At 35.8% G+C, this 19183-nt stretch overlaps 1 protein-coding gene across 2 annotated transcripts in view; it reads right to left on the minus strand.

The window, feature by feature from the left end:
• The window catches only part of ATP9B (ATPase phospholipid transporting 9B (putative)), a 150430-nt gene that overhangs the window by 122872 nt on the left and 8375 nt on the right, over window positions 1-19183 (minus strand). For both annotated transcript variants that reach the window (XM_066557873.1, XM_066557863.1), the window contains exons 2-3: window positions 11382-11555; window positions 2323-2473 (exon numbers count right to left, since the gene is read on the minus strand). In XM_066557873.1, the coding sequence (XP_066413970.1) occupies window positions 2323-2473; window positions 11382-11555 (325 nt within the window). The remainder of the gene's footprint in view (window positions 1-2322; window positions 2474-11381; window positions 11556-19183) is intronic.

The following is a 19183-nucleotide window of genomic DNA, read 5'->3' on the forward strand; positions in this document are numbered from 1 at the left end:
ACCTGTGCCTTATATTGATCCTGATGAAGTTCATACACTCATTTCTGCTAGTATGTTTAACTATTTACAAAAACTTGATACACTTAGTCAAAGAAAAGGCCTAACAGTACTTTAGGAGGTGCAGATCTTGTAGGAGAAGGTGGAAGTTAAAAAACACCTTCCTACAAATCTTTTGAATCCTGGCAGACCACTGACAGTTCATTCAATACAAAGCTAAGCTCTTCAGTCCAGTTAAGCAAATTGAAAAGTCTCCAACTAGATAAAACTAATGAAACTACTGCCATGAAGTTCAGGAGAGGTATCTTCAAAACCCACCCATCACAGAACATATGTTTTATGGAAACTCATGTAAAATTCCTAAGCAGCTATATCAAGATGTATATGAAATTGTAAACAGAAATTGAACAAACTGGTATAAAAGGAGAAGCAGCAAGTATTTTATGTAATGTTCAGAAATTAGGTGATATTTTAGAAATGTTACAGCTCTTTTAGCCAGCAAGTAAAATTCTGTTAATCTAAGCATTATTTTAAGTTTGTATTTGGGTATGAAATCATTGAATATTACCCATTGCTAGCCTCAATGTTTAAAAAACCATAGAAGAGAACACAAAATTTCACATGATGAAAATTTCAACCAGAGATGACCATTGGAGTCAATATTTATTGTTTTGTTACATTTATGGGTTTGGAACCAATACAGTGATGTCCCCTACAAATTACTTCCAGTAAAGCAGCACAAAAAGGACAGCTACACAATATTTTAATAAATGAAAAGTCTTACTTTATAACTAAAATTAAAATTTGAAAACATTTCATTTTCACCTACTATTGGGTCTTACATTTAGGATCTCACTTCATTTTGAAGTAACTATTGTTTTCAAATACTAGCACCAAATTAAAAATCTGACTTGACCTATTGGATAAAACCAAGATTTTTAAAAGAAAAGAAGAAACATTCTCTCTCATAATAGGGAATTGCAAACTAGGTCTGATCCCTATAAGGAATGTGAATCTGGTTCACCATTTGTAATCCACACTGCAGATTTCGAGTTGCAATAATCAATGGCTTACTATATGCTTAATGAATTTTGTGACCTTTAGGAAAGCATATGTGGCTTAACCAATTTCAGTGCATTTAATAATTTAAACTATGGAAGAAAACATTTACTTTGTCCAATAATGATGAGAATATTTTATCCACATGTGATAAGTGACATTTTATTTTCCTGACAGGAGATCAGTCTTAATTACAAGGCCATTAATTTTTTGTTGTTGTTGTTTTAATAAGGAAATGCATTACCAAACACCTTCCAGTCTTTGGACTAAAGAGGCCAGAAGAATAGAATCAATACTCTTATAAATCAGCATGATCACTTAAATAAATAATTTAAGAAAAAACACTTAATGTATTAAAAAGTACAAGATATTCAATTTTTGCTATGGGACACAGGACTCTTGGATAGTATTGGTGAAAATATGACTAAAAGTGTAATACTAAAATTTATCATATCACACTAGGATACATTTTTAGATGTAACTGCTTAAATTTCAAAAATTGTTTCTCTGTTGCTAAATTTCATTATAACAACACATTTTTTTAAAAACTATGAACTAGAGAAAACTGTAATGTCTCTTTTATCTTCATATACATTGTGTATAGTACAAGCAAAAAATTGGTATTAAGGCACAATATAGCTTTGTAGGAAAAAAGTGGCAAAAAAAATTTTCATTCCACAACGAAAGTATTTGCTGAAGAACTGCACTCAAAGTCAAAAATACCTGCAAAAAGACTGCAATAACACATGCAACTCTGAAAAGTATTAAATTAGCCCTACTTGTGATACAAATTGAAGATGTTATTTGTTTTTGTCCTTTAAGAGCTGTCCATTTTGGAATTCATTATTTATTATACTTTCAATGGCAAGGAGTATGAGAAAAGATCCATGGAACTAAATTGAAATTTTCAGCTATTTACTTCTCAATTGAAGTCAATCCTTTGCAAGCAGAACTGTTTCTTTTTTAAAAAGGATTACAAATTTCTAATGCTGAACAGAAGTGCAAAGAAGCTCATCTCAAATTTCAAAAGCTTCACTGAATTCCAACCACTGAAACTGTAATTAAGTACATATCCCTTCAAAAACCAAACAATTTAACAAAAATGCAACCTTGCTCTCAACTGTTAACTTTCATTGAAATCATTGAGACAAATACAGAAAGAAAAAGAAGAACCTGGGCAAATAAAATTACCTTTTTGTGGAATAGTCAAAAAACACTACAGAACATACAGTCAGCACACCACCAGAAAATGTTTAGTGGCCTTACCCCAGGTATAAAGGTAAAGATGTTGTACTTTTGATTTTTTATGGCATTTTTGGGGTATTTTTCTTCACACTTTTCAGGACACCCAAGCCACACTGTGCGAGCCTTCAGGTCTTTCTTTCTTCGACAAATGTTTATGAGCCAATCAGAACAACTGAAAAGAGAGACAATTGTTTATTTTAAAAATAAAAATGTACTATACAAGATCACAATTTCCAAACCTGGAGCTCCTGAAGGCAAATACGTAAAGAAACCAGGTTAAAAAAATGTTTGCCACATCTATATTAGCAAGCATGATGTTAGCTTCTAATATTTAGGGCAATTCAGAGTACTGAACTCACCCAGGCATACGCATATATAAACACTTGCACATTCTTTGCAGAAAATCCTAATACACTAATGAGAAGTTTCACTATACCATACCCTGATACAGGTTCCAAAAATTCTAGTTAATAAGATTCTGCATCATGCCTCTTAGTCCTTTGGCTAAACTCTGTATCTTGGATTACTAACATTCAGATTATGCTAATGATTGAACAGAAAATAAAGCTTCTGTTTCATACAATTCAAAATATTTCAGCAGCTTTGGATACAATTACCACATAATTTGCAAATCTTCAGTTTCCTCCATACCACTGCTAATGCCATACTATCAAATATTTAAAAAAAAAAAAACAAACAAAAAAACCCTAACCAAACCTAACAAACAAAACCAGAAAACCATTCAAAACAAGCCTACTACATAAATGCAGATTGCACAATGATCTGCAATGGAGGAACTTCAGTTCACAGAAGAAAGGAACAGCATCCATGCCTAATGTAGAAACCAGTGTAGAAATCTACTGAAGAAGTTTAAACCATGAGCAGTGAGATAGAGAAGAGCTCACAAAAACATTTAAACAATTGCATTTTGGACAAGGATACAGGAATGGTGGGAAGGGGTCACAACAAGGAGGAAGAAAAGCTGGCAAATGGAATGATGCCTCTGAGGCTCAACAGAATATTTACTAACAGTTGTAAAACAAGGAGCAAACATGGAAGTGACTCAGCTCACATAATGTAATCAGCTTAAGTACTTGCTAGTACTATATACGGAGGCACAAAGACTATCCAGAGACCATTTGCAAAGAAAAGTGGGTTTGCTGTACATTGCATATTCTTGATTTACAATCTCATACATTAAAAGAGAATTTATCTGTATTTATTTGTTAATACAGTGAGGAGGTGCCTCAGTCATGTTGAGAGTCTGTTTTAGGCAAATGAATCAGGAACACTGAGCAGACAGGCCTTCCGTGCTCTTCACCTACTGCAGTTGACAGAGCTGATAACAGCTGGTAACAGCAGATTTCAGCTACATCAGCTAATGAAGTTGACATGAGAAACAATTTCTAGTGAGGTTTTTGAATATACTGGCAATATTTTGATGCAGCAAAAAGAAAACAAATGTTAGGAAATTCTTACAAATTTTAGTCACACCGACAGGAAGAATTTGGCTGACAACAAAAGAGAAATTTAAAATCCAATCACCTCAGCACTGTTTACTGGATTCATTCTTATAGTCTTACATTCGTATATATTTGTACAAACCTGTAAGAAAACAGAAGCCACAACCAACAATGATATGTCAAGAACAATCTCTAAAATTGAACTAATGTCACTCTAAGTAGCAATTGCACTACTGCTTGAGTGCATGTCCTCTATGGACTCCTGGGGCTTTGAGCACCCTTATCCAGTAAGACATGCCCATGCCCATGCCAGGGAGGCTGGATTAGTTGATCTTTAAAGGTTCCTTTCAACCGATATCAGTCTATGATTCTGTGTCTCTAATAAAATTTAACTCTCAAGACATTTAGTGTAAGAAAAGTAAAGGAACATATTCTTGGAACTGATGCAGTTGGAAAAATCATAACTGCAGAGTAGCTTACATAAAACCAAAGTAATTTCAGTGAAGGTCTCTAAAGCTTTATTTAGAACTTACTGGGTAATTGACTGTTGAATATTTCATTTCTCAGACCACAAGAAAACTAGAACTGAGAGGGGTAGATGCAAAGAGCAGATCAGAGTTCAAGGCTGTCTTGACAGATTAGAAAAACTAAAAAACTATCTGGAAGAATAGAATGCAGTTGAACAGGTACAAGTGCAACACAGTTTACAGAGAAATAACCAACTACACAAATACAGAACCAGGAAATGCTCCAAAACCAGGTGTCAGCTCAGTTACTGCATGAGAATGTTATACACGTGCAAATCTGTTCAGTGTGGACAAGAATGCTTGTAGCAAGTCATGAATGTATTCCTTTCTCTCAGTTAGTGCTAGCATGATCCCAGTTGGCTTACAGGACCATTCTGAATACCAAATTTCAACAAACAGGCCTACTGGGAAAACAGAGACCACACACAAGAGCAAGAAAACAATTACAGGTCTAGAAAGCAGGGCAGGCTGACTACTAGATACACCAAAGAAACAGAGCTGTTCACAGAAAGCTGAGTGTGGACCTAATACGGTTTCAAGTATGTAAGAACCTGTTGCAAAGAGGAAAGGGACCATTATTCTCTAGGTCCACCATCATTAACTAATGACAGACCTTCAACTGTAGCAAATCAATAAGCAGGGTGGGCACAACTTGGACAGATATTGAGTAAACTCTTTTAATGAGATGGGTGGAAGAGACACTTAAGGAGGATGGAATTTCTGCAGATCTCTAAGATGTGGCTAGATCAGACATCAGTGATAGATATAATTCATTCTGTACAGGCAAGGAATCAGCTGGAAACCTCTTAAGGTCCTTTCCTAGTCTGTTTATTCACAATTACAGAATCATGAAACACACAAATACTGCAGGGAAGGAAGGCTGATAGTTAGCTTACATTGCCACAATGCCTATTAAAGTGTTCTTGTGTGTAGTCTACATAATCCCATGTTTATTACAAATTAATTTTGCCAAAGAATGGAATTCAAAGTTGTTGGTTCTTTTTAAGGAAAATTAAAGGTTATGCCAATAGCAAAGTTATTCATAGCAACAATAACTTTGTTATGGAAATACCACTACATCAATACTCACAAGCTGACCTTTAAAATACTTCAATTTTAAATGCTGGACTCTTAAGATTTTCTCCTGGATTCTTAAGATTTTCTCCCCAAAACTCTCACTATGGGATAGACGTAAACATGCATTTTATTTTTGCTACAAAAATTAAATGTCCTTTCATCAGCTTCTACCAGTCACTTTAAAATAGTGACAAGGAATTATTCTATCACAAAAATTGTAACAGTGTTAATTCAACTTTCAAAATTCAGCCCTGTTATTTAGTAACATACAAACGAGAAATATTATTACTTAAACTTGTCTTTGAAGCAAAATAAAAAGCAGTCTTTCCTTTTTATGATTCCACAATCAGTTTAATGGCTGTGAACAGATCCTGCTGCCGCCGAAATGTCCAGTACCTCCCTCCTCCCATAACAAAGGTGTGGATTCTTGCTCCTTCTCTTGTGCTGGCACAAATACTCATGCAACTGCATGGGAAAACTAGGCCTGCAAATCAATCCAGCTGTAAACTAATGCAGAATAAAAGGGGATTTTTTTCAGTTTTATCCATCTCCAACCTTTAAAAATCTAAAATACTGTTAAAATAGTTGAAACAATGCAGGTGATATGTTTGCAGCAGAAGGCAGAATGATTCCACTCAGTGCCAAATTGATAAAACTGCTCATGGCATTAAAGCTTTAAACTTGTTAGTTTCAAGGCAGGGATGTGGAGATAGAAGACACAGATTAGTTATATAGTGAGAAGTGTGAGGACAGCTCTGTAGGAAAAAAGTTTCAAGGAAAATAACTTTTTCCTGAAGAAAGTGAGCTAGCATAACAGATCTGCCTACAATCCTGTAGACAGAAATTCCCTGACAATCTTTGAAACCCAGCGTTGTTCAATCAGTTTTTGAATTGAACTGCAAACAGATGGAATATTTGATTAGGCACAGTCTCTTTTGTAGAATCATTTCCTCAGACACTAAGGACTTCTCTACTGCTAAAATTAAACATTCACCTAAAGTAACATAATTATGCTGCCTTCCTTGCCACAGTCTCCCCTCCTTGAAACTACTTATTTTGTTACGGATCAACAGACACCATCATGACCATCAGTTTAGCAAATGCCAAAAAGTACAAACACAAGACTCATGTCTGACTGGGAAAAAACTGCAATACCTTTGATAAAAGGTTTGACTGACACAGAGCTAACAGTCAAGTTTTCAAATGTGAGAAGTCACAGACGATGAAAATATTACAGATTATGACTAAGTCAATATTGTCATGGTTCAGATGAGCTTTACAACCATAGAAATAGCAATAAGTTAGATTCTGCTATTTACACTCTCAGCAGCAATTACTGATTTATCACAGGAAGAATACAAGGTGGACATGCTGGCCTCAGAAATCCTAATCAATTTATATTATATTATAATTAAAAAATTTAACACCTATGAAGTATACTCAAAATTTCTGTAACTCAGATTATCACCATCCAACACATTTCTAATATGTTCTTGAATTAACATTCTCCAATACAGAACAGTTTTTTGAGCAAGGGTATAGACCCTTTCAAGGGCTTTCTGTACCCAGTAAATTTGTATGATAAATGAGAGTAGCATTCTCAGAGCTTCAAATAGCCTAGAAACATAGCATAACATGCAGCATGATTGATACGCACTTCAGATTTTTCTGAACTCTTATGTAAAACCACATATAATGCTAGGGATTCAGCAATAAAAAAATATAAAGTGCATCTTTGAAATACAGATTTAAGTCTGTATTTCAAATGGCCTTGCCTAGAAAATTCAACAGATGCACAGAAAGTCTTTTCCTTAAGCTAGTTGCAAGCTGTGTTGTCTGTATCAACATAACAGACTGCATGTATGAAAAATAACCAAATTTATAAAAGAACTTCAAGGCATATCTATAAAATAGCATCTTACTAACCTGCTTTCTAATGTATTATTTTAATGTGGAGGAACAACAACCACTGTCTTCATATTATTAACCAATACCATATTAAAACTAAAAACAGCAACAAAAACCCACCAACCAAAAAAACTCACTACCAACAAACCAAAACCTGAAGTAATTGTTAAATAAGAACCCTTAACTTTTTCATAAATATAGCGTATCTCTACAAGTCAAAAGCTAAAGTAAAAGTCTCAACTGACTCTGCAGCTCTAATAATAAAGGCTTTTTTTTTTCTCTCTTTTCATTACTTTTATCCTACAAGCTTAACTGCCAGCATCTTTCACAAAACAGCATTTTCATCAGAATGGAAAGATAATATAAAAGCTCTATATTGTCTGCAAGGGTCAGCTTTTCCTTATTAGGTTTTAAGTAGCAGAAACTAGTTCTGCAAAGAAAACATACTGTAATTATTGTACTCAACAGGTAGCTTCAGTAATCAGGCCAAAAGCAACACAGTGGTCATGTCATTCTCAAAAGATCACCATTTTCCCATGCTTCTGCATAACAAATGCGTTGTGGATTAATTGAAAGCGTACAGGCCATCTTAGAGCCCAAATTAATCCGAGCATTTGATATCCTCTTCACTTCATATGGAAATGCCATTCAATGGCACCATTTTCATAGGGACAAAGTGTTTTTTGATAACAAGTGGAATGTAAATCTCATGAGAAAGAAATCAATCCAGCCCAAAGAACTCCAGAGTATTGATCTATGTGCATTATAATTTCACAAGCTTGAAGAGAATTTGTAAGTTAAAGGGGAAATGATTACAACCACAAAACAGCTGCTATATCACAAAGTTTTTCTTTTAACTGTGCTATGAAAGCAAGAAATAAGCAGTTTCTGAAGTTAAAAGTTATATTGGTTGAATTAATTCTTCAGTTTGTTCAAAATCAAAGACAACATTTGATTTAATTATGATGTCTTTCTTGCAAATGGAAAAACTCTTTAAAGAGCTGAAGATTTGCAAATAAAGTTCACACCATTCAGATCTGATCAACAAGTCTATTGTCTAAACTGAAGTTAAAAGCTGTATAAAAGATTTTTATGAAATCATTTTTCAAGTACACAGAACTTTGTCAAACCTTCCATATTTGCTTCTGCAAAGCAGGTGAAACTTTTTAGACTAAAGAGTAACAGTTTGTGATGTAGCAGCAAAAATCAATAGAATATAAAATTCTAAAGCTGCAAAGTAAGAGATGGAAAATTTCCTCTCACAAAAATGAGATTAATCCTAACAATGCAAGACAGACCAAAACCCCTACTGAGTATGGGGGTTTTTGTTTGTTTGCAACATGTAAAGTGATTTTGAACACAAACACAAGACTCACTGAGAATCCAAAAGAAATCAGGGGCCCCCTGAGCTTAGCTCCAGAATAATGCCTAGTCTTTTATTGTGTTCATCTTTCTGTCACAGCTTTGAGAAATTTACCATTTCATTTAAAGCACAAAAAGAAATTCTAGATGTTGAAGCAGAGATTTCACCCTCACCCAGATGCAGGTATGAGGTACTGATTTCCATAAATATAGGGTGAAAATTTAAGTTCTGTTTAACCGAACAGGTCTCAGACTGCTTTAATCTTACATTACACTTAGAAGAACCCTGTTTGTCTTCTGGAAAAAAGTTTCATTTGTTCCTTTAACATGAATACACTAACACACACAAAAACTGTTTTCTAACATGATCCTCTCCATTTCAAGTGTGAAGGCATCAACACACAATTGTATCTCAAACCAATACTTCACACCACATAAAAACACTGTAACTAATTCTACTACACAAAGTAAATACTGCAGGTGAGACAATATAGAAGCCTCCAAGTTTCCTGCATGATTTTTTATATGATTCTAGATAACTTTATCAACTGCAAATTAGCATTTCAAAAACTCAACTATTTTGTGGGCAGCAGTAAAAATTTGTGAAATGTTATTACAATGAGAAACCATCAAAAAGAGTAACTTACACCGACTGCACATCCCTGATTTTTATCAATTATGAAGTCTCAATAATGCTCTCAGCTGAGATGAAATCTTCCTACTACAATGACAGGTATTTACACACTCAGAAATTTTCACCCAAGAGGAGGTTTCTGTCCAGCCTAACTGGACCAGTAGATAAGATACCATAGGATTCACCTGCCTTCCCTACTTCATCTAAGCAGGCATCTGCAGCTTTCCTATGGGAGTATCCTCTCTCTCCTAATATCCAACTGAAATGTCAAGCTTCTGCTGGAATCTGATGCTCATTTTTTCATTATTTTTTCCATGAAAAAGGAAAATTATCTGCTATGATGTTCTATTTTAGAGAACACTGATGTAATTAAAGAGTATGAATGCAAGTATAAATGCAGGTCTAAACACAAGACCAAATGGACTCTTTACTGTGTCCAAATTTAGTAGAGGAAATCAGCAAAGCAGAAGTCATACTCCTCTAAAGCCTCTTTCTTAGTGAAGACTTTCCTGTCCACACACCTATATTAGCAGCAAAGTATGTATAGGCCGTAGCAAAAAAAAAAAAAAAAAAAAAAAAAGAACAGAAAAAAAGAATCCATAGTGCAATTTTCTTACTCTTTTCCTTCTCAAAAATCCATCATAAATATGACTCAAGTAATTTAAAGAACAGGTTTGAAAGATTTTAGGCTTGAAAGCTAAGATGTACCTCTCAATTTTAAAAAGCAAGCAGGAACATGAAATTTTGCAATCTTCACCATTAATGACCATTTCTTGTGACAATCTCTTAAAATTTTTGATTAATTCCAATATAAACTCACCTTGTAATTGCCTGTCTCTATCCAAAGACTGTAAATTCCATGTCAGCAGTCTTTACTGATTCACCTGTCTTCATCAAACTTACAGCAACATAACCACAGTAACTAATAATCACTAATACTTACAGAGCTGAACTCACATAAAAGTATAGTTTGAAAGGTATCTAAACTTAAAGACACGTCCAAAAGATTAACAACTTCTTTAAATACTTATAAATGTTTTTTAACAGCTAAAATGTAGGTCTGTACCAGAAACACTGCTTCCCAAATCCATTAACATATACAAACACTACTTCTGTAAACTTTTCTACCTTCCAAACACTTAACCCCTATAATAAAATTAATAAACCATGAGGTTTTGTTAAATCATTATATAAAACAGAAATCAACACAGATCATGTTTTTTAAAGCTTTCTAACAATTATTTAAAAAAACTGAAGGTGTACAAACACAGCTTTGCTTAGGTAAAACAACAGGCCTCTTAATACACCATGAAAATCAGCTGTGAAGACTTCTATCTAAATCTGTTCTAAAAACATCTGCCAAAGAAAGCATTTGCCATTTAAAGTCACTAAAAATGCTTCACTCACTTCACTTTACTCATTGTCAGATTTTATCACTCCAAATTACAGAAAAAGGAAGATCCTCAATAACCCTAAGAGCAGTTTCACTACTTAGAAGTTTTGTTAAAAATTCGTTGGAAAATTAATATTCCAAGGTATTTGCATTCAGCAGAGTTTGGCGTAGAAAGTTTTTAAGAAAGAACCAAATCACAAGAGCTAATTCCAGTTGTAATTCACTGCAAGACCACCAGTTAAATTTATATTTCAACCATTAAAGTTGAAGGGTTGACTAATCATTAGTTGATGAATTTGCTTTTTCCTTACAGCAACATCAATAAATTTATATATATTGTAAACTTAATGCATTAATATCCACAAAAGTAAAAAATTTAACCCCTCTACCCTAATGTAGCTTTGAGTGAAGTGAGAACCAGGATTACATGCTAAATTATGGACCTCAGATTAATACAAGTTTAGCTCATGATCCCTCTTGCAAGTCAGCAAGGCAAACAGGAGAAGCACAACAAACAGTATCAGCTCTTCAGAACTGCTTTTGACAGCTGGCAGTGTCCTAGTAAGGAAAATGGAGGCAAATAATTAAAATAAATAAAATATTCACAACAAGCAAGTTATTCTGTGTTCTGTACTCTGCACATAACACACAATACAAAGTTAGTATTTATTTAATTTTTTTAAAACTTTAATTAGAAGTACCAGTGTGTGACAAACCTAGTGCAAAGGAACTTCCAGCCGCCACAGATAAACCACTCTAAGCCTCTTCTTCTCTGAGAAATTCTGGCTCTTGGTAAAGTATGGTAATCACTCTCATCATTTTCAAAGCCTTCTTCTGACATCATTAGTGGCATTTCATCCAAATGAGAGGACTCATCTTCCGCTTGGTACCTGGCAAAATGAGATAAAAGCACTACATAAATACTGAGTACATCACTTTTTATTACTGGGAATTTCCTAAACTAACCAAGTGAATTTTTGCCTTATGGATTTTCATTAGGGAGATATTTTCATCTAAGTATCTCATGCATTTTTGTTAACACATTATCAAGATTTTAATTAAAATTCTGTAATACAGCAGAAAGACTGCAATCATTGTCAATCATGGTATAAATAATTCTAGGGAAATTCTTAATTTTTATATAATATGTGCATACAAAGTTGCAACTTCCTACTTGTCAAAGGATTATTTGTAAGATTTTGTTAGGTAGAAGGTACTTTGCAAAGCTTATAGCAGACACAAGTGACTGAGTTTTCACAGAAGTACAGACTTTATATTTCCACTGTGCTTTTTTAAGGTGCTTTCCTGATGTATTTTCTTGTGTGTGCAGGCCTTTGAGCCTCACTTTCTACACACTTACCATTAATGCTTTTTATTATGAAAACATTATAGTTTAATTCTTATAACTCTATGCAAAAACATTCAGTGAGCAAAGAAGATTTGCCTGTGGAACCTGATGCCTTGAGAGGCTACCTAGAACAGAGGCTAGACAGTGTTAAAGGAATAAAGTAGGTATTTATTAAGAAGGCCTTCAAAGGATACACCTTGGGCAGTACAAGAGCCTAGCCAAGGCTACACCCAACATTGATGACAGGTCACACGTTTTCACACTTTTACAAGTTTTGGTCCATTTACATATTGGGGTTAATTGCCCAGTTACAGCTTCAGGTTATGAAGTCCCATCCTCCCATGCTCCTCAATTCGCTGTTGTTTACACTTTTTGGGCCTGAAGCTGCAATGGTATCCTTGGTTCTTGGGCTGGAAAAGGATTCTTTTGTCTAACTAACCTGTGAAGAGAACTTGCTAACACTTTATATGAAATTCAGAGTTATATACTAAGGCAGCACAGAATCTGGAACATATGGCAGGTAAAACTTAAGGCATCAGACCCATGGAAACATTGGACTAACAATGGTCCTTTCCTCCCCAGAAACTATTACCCATTATCTCAATTTTACACATGTGGAATGCTTTTTAAGCTAAGACAAAACACAATAAGAAAATTCCTCTAAATGCACCTAAATTGACTAACTTATTCCTTTCATACTTTTATACCTTAGGGAGGATGATTGAAAGAAGATGCACTGTTACTCAGAATTAGGAAGTTTAATTTTTATGAAACTGTATTTAAAGTCATCTCTTACAAGGTGAATCCTGAGACTGTCTCATTTTCTCCCCAGCAAGCTAATCCTAAACCATTTAAAAATAGTAATTAACAAAACTAGAAATTCATTCCCTGTATGTGACTGAACAGATGGAGTGCATGGTGCTCTGCCTAGGGATGGATGAGGAGGCAACTGAGAGCTGCTGGATTAAGAACAAAGAGAGAATAGGTAAAGGCAACATTTTAGTGGGTGTCTGTTAGAGACCACCTGAACAGGAAATGCATGCAGGTGAGGCCCTTTACAGACAGAGAAGAGCAGCTTCACATTCTCAAGCCCTGGTCTTCATCGTGAACCTCTACCACCCTGGTATCTGCTGGAGAAACAACACAAAAGGACATAGGCAATCCTGGAGGGACTTGCAGCACTTTGACAACAGCTTCCTCCTCTAATTACTCTGGAGGAGGCCCATGAGACAAGATGCTCTGCTGAACCTCATACTCACCAAGCAAGGAGGGACTCACTGGGGATGGGAAGGTAACACAGCCTTGACTGCAGTGACCATAAGATGGTGAAGTTCAAGGCCTTGAGAGCAGGGAGGAAGGTAGCAAGCAGCTCATAACCCTGGAATTCAGAATGGATTCAGCCTTTTCAAGAAGTGCTTGAAATAGTCCCATGGAATAAGGTCTTGGGGAGAAGAGGGACCCAAAAAAGCTGTCTAGTACTCAAGGATCACCTACTCCAAATTCAAAAGATTCCCATCCAATGGGATGGCTCTGACTGGACAAACAAGGAGCTATTCAAACCCAGGCAAAAAAACAGAAGTGCACAGAGGGTAGAAAAAAGACAGGTAACCTGGGGAAATACAAAAACATTGTCCAAGCTTCCAAGGACAAAGCTAGGACAGCTATAGCCAAATGTAACTGAATCCAGCCAGGGAAGTCAGAGACAAGAAGTTTTAAGTACATAGGTGAGATAAGGAAGACTAGGGAAAATGGGGTCTCATTGAATAACACAGAGGATATAGTTACACAGGACGTGGAAAAGGCTGAGGTACTGGATGGCTTTGCTTCAGTCTTGATTAGCAACACTGACTTTCAGGAGTCCCAGGTCTCAGAGAACAGGAAAAAAGCCTAAAGCAAGGAAGATGAATGAGGAAACACTTAAGCAAACTGAATACTAATATATATATATTAGTATATATAGTATATATATATATACACTATATATATATTTTTATATATATATTCTTTTATATAGTGTAATATTGCATACATAATAAAATAATTATAATATATAATAAAACATGTATATATATTAGTAGTATTTATTTATATGTATATATATTTGCATGTAAAAATATAAAAAAGCTTTTGGGCCCTGATAGGATACATCCACAAGTGCTGAGGAACCATTGTCAGATGTCATTGCACAGTCACTTCCAATAATCTTGGAAAAATAATGGCAATTGGGTAAGTGACTAAAGATTGGAGGAAAGCAAATGCCACTCCTCCTTTTCAAGAAGGAGGACCCAGGGAACCTGCCCTTAGCTTTCAGTCTCATCACAATCCCTGGAAGAGTGGCTCATCTTTGGAAATCTTTTCCAAAAAAGGATAAGAAAATTATGAGGAGTAGTCAGCAGGAGTAGTCAGTCCTACTTGACCAACCTGATAAACTCCTAAGATTGAATAGCTGACCTGGTAGATGAGGGAAGAGCAGTGGATAGTGTCTGCTTGGACTTCAGTAAGGTCTTAGACACTGTCTCCTATAAAATTCTTGTAGGCAAGCTGCTGCTGCAGTAGTTGGATGAGCAAACAGCGAGATGAATTGAATTCTGTCGTAGTGGCCAGGTCCAGAGGGTGGTCAGTGGCACAAAGTCTAGTTGGAGGTCAGTACACTAGGTCAGTGTACCCCAGAGATCCATACTGGCTTAGTCTTGTTTAACATCTTCATTGATGATATGGAAGATGGGGAAAAATACACCCTCAGCAAGTTTGCAGATGACACAAAACTGGAAAGAAAAACAACAGGCCAGACGAACATGCCACTATCCAGTGCAAATTTGAGTGGCTGGAGAAACAGATTGATTAGAACCTCAGGAAGCTCAGCAAGAAGAATTACAAAGTTCTTCACCTGAACAACCTCACTCATCACTACATGCTGGGGGCTACTCCAGGGAAGGAGCCTGGCAGCAAAGAATTTGGGGATCCTGGTGGATGGCAGCACTGTGCCCTCAGTGTAAAGACAGGTACTGGGCTGCATGCAGCAAAGTGCTGCCAGCACATCAAAGGAGGAGATTCTTCCCCTCAGCTCAGCACTGGGGTGGCCATACCTGGAGCAGTGTGTCCAGTGCAAGAGAGACACGGCCATGCTGAATAGAGTTCAATGAATGGCCATGAGGATGATGAAGGGACTGAAGCATCTCTCCTACAAGGAAAGAATGAGAGAGGTGGGACTGCTCAGCCTGGAGAAGACAAGGCACAAGCAGGATCTTATTAATGTCTATGAACCTGAAGGGAGGTTGCAAAGATGAATGAGCCAGGCTGTCTTCAGTGGTGCCCAGTCACAGGACTGACTAGAGGCAATGGGCTCAAACTGAAATACAGAAGGTGCCACCTCAACATCAGGAAACACTTTTAACTTGAGGATGACTGAGCACAGGCATGAGCTGCCCAGGGAGATTGTGGCATCTCCATCCTTTGAGACATTTAAAACCTGTCTGGACATGATCCTGAGCAAGTAGCTGTAGGTGGCCATGCTTGAGCAGGAGGGAGTTCTGCTGACAGAGCAACACCCTGAACAGTATTCAGTCAAATACAGTATTTTTTTTAAAAAAAGCAATATTACAAACACAAGGGGTAAGCATTAAAAGGCTTGCATTTTTTCAACTCACTATATATATAATACAAAAACCTGAAACCATTTCTATTCCCCCTAGATTTTCTATGTTGAGCCTTATTGTATACAAGAATATATATTAAATCAGTTACTAACTTTTTTGGATGCCAGGAAAGGGAGGGAGGGAAGCAAGAGACTGAATATTAGATTTCTATTGGAAAGGTACACCGCATACTTTACACTGGCTATATAATAAATTGGTATCAACACAGTTAAGAAGTAAACTCTAATAGGGAAAGGGAATAAAAAGCCCTAAACCCACTACTGTGTAACAAATCTTGAGTTAGACACTCCCTCTTTTCTTCGGCAGGTGATGCCCAGATTTCTTCACTGCCTTGGAATCGCTCGGCATGGAACACCATTAAGGGATGTGTTCAGACCACATTAGATAATTAGGAGTAATAATAAACAAACATCTCCTGTACCCCATTGCAAGTCAACTGAGCATTGGAGCCTTTAGTACATTAGGCTTTCAAATGGTGTAAAAGCACTGCCACACTGCAGAAAACACAACCAAAGTTTCACAATAAAATAACTGTGCTAATATTAAAAGTTAGGAGTTTCCAGAAAGTTACGTGAGAATATGGCATGGAAAATGCTTTCCAAATTATTGCTAAGAGCATGCACTTAAAAAAAAAAGTATAAAACTAACATGAGAAAACTTGGTCTTCACAATGATGTTTGCAAAAAGCTGTATCTGTTGTTTAGTTTAATATGACAATCTAGAAATATATTTTCTCTTATTATTATTAATGGACATTAAGAAAAAACACTATACAAAAAATTCTCTTCACAAAACACAGAAGTTATTACAGGTTAAGATCCATATTATACCAAATTACATTGATTTCTCTCAGACTAGATCAACACTAGGTAATAAAACCACTGTGTAGTAAAAACTCAAGATATTTATTCTTATACTTCCAATAAGACAGGCCTGTGTCTAAACATACTCCTGTCCAATGCTTTTACAATCTTTTCTAATTAAATTTGTAAATTATATTACCATGGTTTTAACAGAGAGCTTTATGTTGCATTGTGTTTTGCTCTTGGACATCTAATTAATGATGTATTTTAACACCACCCAGTGAGATCACAGTCTGACAGCTAAAATTGAGAGTACAAGATATCATAAGTAACACATCCCTTTTACTTCCCTACAAAGTTAACAAGAGTCTGATTTGGAAAATAGTATCTCTTATAAACAACAGTAACACAGTTAACAGGGTAAAATCTTTCATGAAGAAACACATTAATGCAAGAGAATCATGGGAGAGATTTGAGGGAGGAAAATCCACAGATGCTTAATGTTAAAATCTATTTTGTAAATGTGGTAATATTTGCAGAAGGCATTGATCTTCTAATCATAACTTCTTTAAGATTTATTTACCATTATATTAAAGACAAGGGTTTTTTTTTCCTACAATTGGTATCTACGTTTGCACTTTCAAATATGGAGCTTCACCACGTAGTGAAGATAATGAGCATAAGCATCATTGTGTTTGGTAAGCCTGACTTCAAAATACAGCCTGTGAACTGGCAAGCAATTTATTCTGTTTCAAAAGCAATTTTGCTATTGTGTTGGAAAATTGTACTTCAGTATTTAAAAACAGTAAGGTAATGAATAATGGATTTTTCATAACTAGGATGAGAACAAAAATCTTTGTGTCTTTGTTACCTAGTATTTTGCTGCACTTAATTGCTTGAAGTGCTGATTTTCCTTGAGTGACAAATCAATTCAGTATAATCCTAGAAACTTGTATTAAAACAGGGAAGCACTGAAAGCAACATGAATAAAGAAGCCAGAGTGGAGACATCAAAACTCTCAGCACGACTGCTACTAAATCAGGTATGAAGAAAACTATCTTGACAAAATATGGTTTCCTAAGAAAAAAAGGAACATTAATATTAAACAACTTTCCACAAAACCTGACTACTATTAGGAAACTCATTGAACAGATTTAACTGAAAGAAAGTCATGTACAATAAATACTTTTAAGTGAAATTTTGATATAAATATCTGCTGTGAAAATGATGCCTCAAGTCACATGTACCTATGTCATTCCACTTTGATGGCTGTTTGCCAGAGTAGATGCAGAGTTTCATAGGTACCATAACAGGTAATGGAAGACATTTTATATTATTTAAATCTAACTTGGCTACCTATTTAGGTCCATAATAATTTCTATGTTTTCTGCCAGCTTTCCATTACTCTAAAGGAGCAATATCCAAGGGTGCAGCAGGAAGGTGCAAGACATGGGGCAATTGTGACTGCATACTTTTCTGGTTTTACTCACTCAACAAATGTAGAAGCAGTATTTATGAAGAGGGTTATTTTATCGACTTGATCAAAAGACCCAGGTAGGAATATAAGCACTGTGTCAGATCCTGCATAAATATTTGTTCCTCATCACCTATCAGTTTTGCTATAGATGATCATTCACAAGATGGAAAGCAAAGCTGATGTTTTAAAGCAGTATTTCTCAAACCTAGTGAGGGAGGAAAAATGAATGCATGGTCATGAGTCTATGCATGAATTGGACCCATGAGATGGCTGTGGGATGCAGAGTAGCATGGAAGAGAGGCTGCAGCAGAAAGTCTTGAGTAAAAAAGCTGAGAAAGACTAGCTGAGCTACTGTCACCCAATGCTGTGACCATGTTCCATCCTGCTGAGAGCTGGTGATTTGGCTGAGTGGCTGCCACAGGACTCCCTCTGCTTCCCATCAGGGGCACAGGACAGAGTGACAATCTTTCCCACTCATACCCTATCCTGCTCTACCTCCAACCTATGTGAACACTTTCCCAGTCTGAAGATAAAGGAGGAATCTGCCAAATTGTAGAGAAGCATCATCAGTAGAAAAAAATGAAGAAAGTGACAGGCATTTCCATATGAAGAGCAAAAATTATTTCCCAAAGGATGAACCACCAAATCAACAACTGCTGTAGACTACCTGTATCACGGACAAAACTGTCCAGATCATGTCCTCTAATGAAGAAAAAATTCCCAGGAAACTGCAGCTACATAGATTTTATTTAGCAAGGCACATTCATTCATAACCATGTTTATAACTAAACCATGTAGTTTCATGTAACCCTTCTTCTTAAACAAATAACCAGTGTATCCACAAAACAAATTGCTTTGCTGGAAAGTTACCCAAGAAAAATCAAGTTACAAATAATTATTTTCCTCTAATATTATCCTGCATTTCTAAGAATTAAAAATTACATTTTTCCTCTAATTTCAAACACCTCTATGCTTCACACAGCAGTAGATTCTGTTAAACTACAAAGCAATCATGCTGCTCCTAGATTACAAGAGAAGTTGAAAATGGAAAAATCTTCTACAGCTAAATGCATGAAATTTAAAGAATTTTCTTCAACCTCTTCCCAAAAAACACAGAAAAGGTATTTCTAAAGTTTTTAAAATTGATGAGAACTTGCTGCTCTATGTTCGTATTCAGCTTCAGCTGTGTCTCTAATGCAAGTATAACACCCTAATCAGTGTTTCTTGGGAAGTC

The sequence above is a fragment of the Molothrus aeneus genome, chromosome 1, assembly GCF_037042795.1.
Source record: "Molothrus aeneus isolate 106 chromosome 1, BPBGC_Maene_1.0, whole genome shotgun sequence".
Lineage (NCBI taxonomy): Eukaryota > Metazoa > Chordata > Aves > Passeriformes > Icteridae > Molothrus > Molothrus aeneus.